This window comes from Leuresthes tenuis, unplaced genomic scaffold, assembly GCF_036924035.1.
Source record: "Leuresthes tenuis unplaced genomic scaffold, fLeuTen1.0.hap1 SCAF_13, whole genome shotgun sequence".
NCBI classification, from domain to species: domain Eukaryota; kingdom Metazoa; phylum Chordata; class Actinopteri; order Atheriniformes; family Atherinopsidae; genus Leuresthes; species Leuresthes tenuis.
In genome coordinates this window covers 18,694,871-18,702,409 of record NW_027325367.1, presented here as the reverse complement: position 1 = coordinate 18,702,409, position 7,539 = coordinate 18,694,871, and the positions used below count along the sequence as shown (strand labels likewise).

At 42.1% G+C, this 7,539-nt stretch overlaps 1 protein-coding gene across 5 annotated transcripts in view; it reads right to left on the bottom strand.

Moving 5' to 3' along the window:
* Window positions 1-1,377: 1,377 nt before the first annotated feature.
* Window positions 1,378-7,539, bottom strand: part of nrxn3b (neurexin 3b) — a 279,140-nt gene continuing 272,978 nt past the window's right edge. For 3 of the 5 annotated variants that reach the window (XM_072362420.1, XM_072362416.1, XM_072362419.1), the window contains one exon: window positions 1,378-3,372. In XM_072362420.1, the coding sequence (XP_072218521.1) occupies window positions 2,387-3,372 (986 nt within the window). In that variant the 3' untranslated portion in view covers window positions 1,378-2,386. Of the gene's footprint in view, window positions 3,373-5,138; window positions 5,549-7,539 lie in introns of those variants that run through there. The other 2 variants (XM_072362417.1, XM_072362418.1) reach the window with 2 other exon arrangements.

The following is a 7,539-nucleotide window of genomic DNA, read 5'->3' as shown; positions in this document are numbered from 1 at the left end:
GGACAGTGTAAAAACGAGCTGGGAGAGCAGCAGCACCTGCCATTGAGTAGCTCATAACTGGGCCATATGGTTGTGGAGAATCTCATTTGGCTGTTCACTCTCACAAAGACCACACTCTTACTGCAACCCAAAGCCATTCCGCCAATGTTGTGAAGACTCTGGACTCCCTAATAACTGTTTTCTCTCAATGTCCCTCGTTCCCTTGTTGCATCAATGAGCACTGCATGCATTTGCATGATCATCTACAAGTAAATGGTAGCGTTGAGCTGCTGTGCTCCGGAGTTTATTTGAATAGAAATGATACCACTTTTAGGTATAAAAGGAAAGCAGTAGCGTGATAGCAAATGGATGAGAAACTGGGCTTTAGTTTGGATGGTATCTGTCTCATGGAAGAATCAGTGACAGCCACCTGCAGTCTAACACCCAAAACATTTGGGAACAACATTTTCTTTTTATTTCTGGGAACTGTTTGGAGTCGAGGGAACATAAGACAATAATCAACTGGTTGGGGGGGAAAAAAACAAGTGCCAACACAAAAAAAAATCAAAGTGGACATACACACCGACTGACTGATTTGCATGAAAATGAATGAGAACTAATAATCTTTGCAGTAAATAAAGACATAAAAAAAAAACAACAACAACAAATTCCCGAAACATAATGCCATATAAATGAGACATGAAATAAGCAGTATAATAACAAAAAAAAAGTAAAACGACAAGTTAAGCAGACAAGACGTCACGGTAAAAAAGAGCAAATAAATAAATAAAACCAAGAAGAAAAGATCAGTAAGGTGCTAGCACAAATCTTCAAATCCACCATAAATCTGTCTTTATTGTCTTGTTCTATTTTTTTTTCATTTTTTTTCTTTCAATTCCAATAAAAAAATAAATGACATGATGAAAGTAATTCCAGACGAAGGAGGATTCCCTTCACACAAGATCAGAGGGAGGTGTTTTCAGTTTGACTGACAGCTTTCGATGGTCAAATATTCATGCGACTGTAGAGAAACGCCGTCCAGAGAGACCAGACTTCTAATCGAACAACACTTACCCCCTGCCTAGACAAAGGTTACTGTGAACATAGCTTCTCATCTCCTTGGCAAAAGAATTTAAAATAAAGAAATCACGTTGCTACAGCAGAAAAGTCAAATCGGATGGACTGCCGACACACGAAGAGGATGAAAAAAGAAAAGCTACCTTAACAGAAACTTGAATTTTCTGTACAATATTGACCGCAAAGCACAAAGCACAACGGCTAGATGTAATAAAATATGTAAACATATTTGCTGTTTTTGACACAGTCGCCTGTGATAACAGATAGAAATCACACCTGTTCACACTGCAGTAAGTCTGTAGCCTGAATTTCTTGCTTTCCTTTTTCTTTTTTTAAAGATTATGATGGTTACATCGTTGCCAGACACAATTCATAACGATCCATTTTGCCACAGAATATCATTAAATGCAAAGAAAACTCAACCAATAAATGAGAGAAAAAGAAAAATGCTGTCGGATTTCAAATTCTGATTTTTAAAAAAAAAGACAATGCATTGTGCTTTTTGCCTGCACACATGAACACCGTTAGCGATTTGGATGCGTTGTACAGAAGTCCAATTTTTGAGACGTGAGGGTGGGAGAGCAAAAACACTGAGAAACATGACTTTATCACATCCTGCTGACCACTGTCAAGTCGACTTTCACGGGCCACCATCCTTCAAACACAGATGTTAATGCAATAGATTCAATAAATAAATAACTCATATAAATGAATAAAAAAAAACAATAAGATATAGAAATAAAAAGACAGCTTTAAGTACACATATACTTTACCTCATGTCGCGTCCATGAAAGCTACATTTAATCAAACCTTAAGGTATAGCCAAAAACGTGTTTTTAACTTCAACTTTTTCGGACAATCGTAGTTTCTTGGATCCCTCACTTACACAGATGCCAGCACCACGTCACATACACCTCACATGCATGCTCAGAATGGCCGAAATGACAGTGATCGTATTATACAGGGTTACAATGGACAAGGTCATTAGAACTCCAAGGATCACACACCTCTTCACAGTCACTTGGGGTCGTGTGGGTGTTAGAGTGATGTTATTCACACTGCCAAATGTCTCCTGCTGGGACTCCTTAAAAATGTCCACGCTGAGTCCCAATAAGGTTGTATCGCATTGTCTCTTTGTGATGCTTACGATAGTGAGTTTGCTTCCAGAAGCCAGAGTCTATTTGGAAATGTTTCAGTGACTCAGTGAGTCTTGAGTTCTCAAGAGATTTTGTTCATTTTTAAATCACAGTTGCCAATATGGTACTGTCAAAATGTTTATAACTTTGTTCCAAACTGTTTATTTTTTACGTGTTGGGAAATGACTTGATTTCTATACATAATACTCCTTGTCCTTATCTTTCGGTCTCTTGCTACTGGCACTGCCTTTTGCGCTGCCGCTGGGTGTTTTATCCTTCACCACAGCGCCATTGGTTTGCGCTGAGTTGCTGATGTAGTTGCGCGTTTCGTCCACCTGGTAGGAACCCTCGTCCCTGTTCCTGTACTTGTACATGGCATAAAGGAGGATGAGGATGCAGAGGGCGGCAGCTGAGACTATGCCCACCACCATGCCCGTGGTACTGCTGGATTCCCGGATCACTTCTGAGGCCCCCGGGGGCACTCGCCGCACCACACCGGGCACCGTGGGCAAGGCGGCAGGCACCGTGCGCAGCATGGGCGAGGTGATGAAGGGGCCCCGCGGCTTGGTGCCATCCAGATCAAAGGTTGTGGGCAGGGGCAGCAGGACTATGTCCGGCTGTGGGGGTTTTACCTCACGGTTGTTCATTTTCCCTGCAGGCAGCTTGGGTGGCGTGTCCGAGGGGACCGCCGCCGGCGGTGTGCCCCGGATGTCGGGCAGAGGCGAGGTGGGTGTAGTCCTACCTGCCTCTGAGGCTTTGCTAGGCCTCAAGTCCTTGGCCTCCCACTTGGGCGCGAGGGCTTTGTAGCCGCCTTCATAGGCCGATGTGGTCAAGATCTTATCTGTTACCAGGGAGAAGGTGGTGTAAAAATCTTCATCGTCAGTCGGGGGCAGGCTAGAGTCGAAAGCTTCGCCAGAGCCAAACCCCGAAATCACCATGCCATCATCATCATCATCATCACCATCATCACCACCATCACCACCATCACAATCATCGCTGCCTCGGTCCGACAAGCAAGGTACCCCCGCCTCAGTGGCCATGGCCAAGGATTCTTTGGTGGTCTCAATAATGGTGAGGACGGGGTGGAGGGTTGGGGGAAGGGGGATGAAGGGTGAACGGGTGGATACAGAAGGGATGTCTATGGGGTCCTCGACTAGCACGGGGATGACTAGCTCCCCTCCTGCCAAGTGAAACAAACAGAAACAAAAGTCAGAGGGCGGAAAGTCTTCCATCGACAAAGCAAAAAGCAGTCCGACACCAAAAGAATCCGTAAACATAGAACGTAAAAAGCAAAGCTCAACAAAGGGTGGAAATAAACTGAAGATAAAGAACGAAAGAAAGAACAAAAAGTACTGTACCAGTGCAAAAACAATGAAACTCAGAACCAAACAAGACCCAAACTGAAAGAAAACAACAGCCATAAATAAAGTATACATTGCATCAAAAGGCTTTGAGGGATGCACAAGGGTGAGCCACATTAAACTGACTCTGCATACTAACATATCCTGCATGTTCGCAGACAGCAGAATCGCGTCCATATTTAATGTACTGCACACTAAGCGCGGCTAACAGATGTTTATGTGCTGCATGTTCATACGTTATTCATTTTGTGTGGGCCCCCATATTTAGCTCTGTCTAGAGATTCTGCATGTATCTCCCCGTCGGTGACGTTTCATTAGTCTTCGAGAGAAAATCCTTTTTCAGCCTGTTCAAAAAAACAACGAGCAGCCAAAGATGCGCTCTGTGGATGCGAAGACGCTGAGGGCGTTAACATTTGTTTGTAATTTAAGTGAAAAGCAGTGGGCCTGAAAGTAAGTTAACTAACTCTGAAATGAGAAACAATCTCAGGGAGCGCTTTTTAACCCCTCTGACCTACATGGGCTGACAAAATACCAACAGCTGCTGCCTCACAAAAGGAAAAAAAAATTAATAACAGACTGGAAGTGCTCCAGAGCCCAAAAATGAACAATCTGGTGCCTCTTTAAAACCCGATTGGCTCTTAAGGTCTATCCGCGTCACACTGAAAAACGATAAGAAGAAGAAACGCCTTAAAAGCTGTCCCAATTTTCTGTCTTTCTTCAGTATTAGTGGGCTCCCCTATTTGCCCCGGCCTCTTGCCTTTTGACCCTACAGTTACCACAGTGGCACAAAGTCACCGGGCAGTTCAGTGACACCTGAATGTTTGCTGACTTCTACCAGAAATCTTGCTTCTTACAGCTTTTCATTTTGGAGTCAGAGCAAAAGAAAGGAGGCGGCGTCGGCCGATTTCTTTGTGCATTTTAACTTTACCGGTCAAACCTGCGGCGGGACAACTACAAAGAGTCTGAAACATTCAGATGTCTACTGAAGCTGCTTATCCTCTTGCCAAAGTGGCTTGTTTTGTACATTGCAAAGGCTCACAAACAGGGCACTATAAAGAGATGCAAACCCTTTTGGAACAATAAAAGAAAGGAACACAACATAAATGAAGGAACCGAATGGAAAAGAAAAAAAAGAAAAGAAAAGATAATTAAGGCATTGCAAAAAGACTTCAGAGTTAGAGCAAACATCGGAATAAAACATTCACAAAGTAAAGCCACAGATAGAGCTATCCGGTAAAAAAGGATTAGTAGTAAGGAGGTAGAAAGACGGGTGAAAGCAAAGTCAGCTTGGAAAATCATAAAAGCCTACAAAAAGAAAAGAACAGTTTTCAAAGGAAGAAAGCATACCGTCAGTTTTGTCAACTTACATCAACAAATTGCCCGCATGATTTTGGCAGGAAGGAAAAAAAATAAATAATTTTTTACAAAAGAAAGTTGTGTAAGAATGCCTTTGGACAAGTTAGGTTAGATTCTTCTTTAACAGTTTCTGATTAAGTAGTATATATTTCTCTTTTTTAGACAGGATGGCACAGGGAGGCAACAACACATACATCCACACATCATGACATGAAAATAATCTTCACCATTCTGTTCAGGATTTCTTTTTTTTTTCCTTTTTTCTTTTGTAAGTAACTTTGTTTTCTATATATATAAAAAAAGAGAGAGAGAACAGCATATCTATGACTCCTGCTTCGATTGATAAATCTCCATAAATATCTACAGCCAGATCGGGTGACTCTTTCGTCTTTTTTCTTCTTTTTTTTTTCTTCCCCTAAAACTTTGAACTTGTTCATCGGTAATGAACAAAACAATGGATGGCTGTACATTTCTTAAAGTCTCTACGTAAAGGATTCGGGAGGAGGGAGCGTGAGACGGGGTGGGGGACCTATGAACATACTAGGAAGGAAATGACATAGATGGAGGTGAACGTGTACATCAGTTGCCATGTCCATGTAAAGGCGGCACGAAGCGGTCGGGCGGCATTAGAGCTTTTGGCTGTAAGGAAGGGATGGGGATATACAAACAATGAGCATATACATGCCCATCTACAAAAGAGAACAGCACTCTCAACACTGACATGTTTTACAAACCCTAAGCTGCAACTTCTTTGCCATGCAGAAAAAAATTAAGACTCATTCATTGATTAGATCCAAATTTCAATCAGATAGCTCATCGAGAACAGGTGAATGTTAAGAGATCAGCATCAAGACAGTTTGGAACAGCTTCCACGATAGTGGTGAGGGTCTACTTTGGAGGAGTCTTCTCTTTTTTCTCTATGAGAGCGTCAATTTGAGCGCAGCTGTGTTAGTTTTTTTTTGCTCTTTTTTAAATCTCCTGTGTATTGAAATAAAATAAGCTCATAGAGAAAAGAGGGAAGTTTCGTTCTAATTCGGGGGGAAGGGAAAGAAATCATTAAAACATCGGCAGTAGTGATTCTTAGCAAATTAGCAGAGAGTTAAAATTTGAACATTTTCAGAAAAGGAAACAGAGGCTCACATATATGTGTGCTAACATATATGTCCAAAAAACAACAACAAAAAAACAGAAAGGAAAAACAGAAAAGAAAAAATAGATTAGCAAGCAAGAAAGAAAGGCATTAAATCTCTCACACTATCAAAGATGAACAACCAGAAAGCACACACTGAGGCAGACAAAGAGAGGGGGGGGACAGTTTATAGGCAAAATGTCACCACCTTCGTATAACTAATAATAATTTCTTTATTATTAGTTACTCCAATACATTTCTCTTGTTAGTATTTGTTAAACACGGGACAGGGCGTGCAATCTGGATGTACGTCAGAGAAAGAGAGGAAAAAATCAGACACGTCTCTTTTTTCTTTTTTTTTTCCCCTTGGGATTTTAGTTTCACTCTTAGAAGTTGGGTTAAGCATGCTTTAGTAAGTTGCATTTAGGGAAAGTAAGATACAATTACAATACAGCAAGCCATGGGAGAGGTGAGGGGGGGGGGCTTAAAGAAGGGGTCTGTGGTCAGTAAAGGGCACCGCCTCCAAGGGCTGCGGGATATTTTCTCAAGCAAACCATTCATCAGCTCTCAACGGGGTGAGAAGGTGCACTGTAGGTGATATATAACCAACATTAAGTGGCATTTAGGCCCACTGCATTCACTAATTAATCAAGAGGTGGAGCAGAGGGATAACTAATGAGCTCCTTTTTATGAAATCGTTAGAAGCATTGTGTTATGTGCATAACCAGCAGCCTTTGTTTGGCAGATAAACATCTGGAGTTCCACAAGAGGGCGCAGGTTGGTGGCTTCAGTTCTACCTCTGGTGAATTTAAAGAGATGAGCACATTTATCTTCAGATATCGGGTGTGGTTACAGAAACCCTTTTCATTTAGTAAACTGGATCTGTGAGCCCTGTTCTGTCACACTTTGCTGACGTCAACTAGCAGCTACTGCTCATGCTGCTGGGATGATATTCCAATAACAGAACCTGCCCTTGTAAATAAAAAACAAAACAAAAACAGCAGCACAAAGTAGCTGATTTCATCTCAGGCTTTTATTTGTCCAACTCCCCAAAGCTAACAGTTGTCTCTGCCTTGTTTGCACCCTTTCATTCCTTACTTGGCAAACAGCTTTCAGCAACTGTTAGCTTAGCGCTGTATCAACAAAACACTTGAATGGGAGGGGAAACATTGCAGTGAAGGGTCTCCAGTAAAGTCAGTAAAGCTGAGGACCTTGATGTTTTGGTAAACACTTTAATTCAGTATAAGCTCTTACACGAGAGATGCATGTGCTGCATTTCTGAAGCAAGCAAACAATGCGGTTGCTAATGGGTTTGCTCAACCAGATTGCGTTTGTTTTATGAACTCGTCGAGACGGATGTACAATTTTACTCCAAGCCCCTGCCTCTCAGGCTACTAATTCTCCACTCCGCTAGACCTGCAGCCGGTTGGCTTTCTTTTTAAGTAAAAGGGAGCCCGACCTCTGATGAACAAGTGTGCCTTTGTGCCCTCTGGCCTTCGCA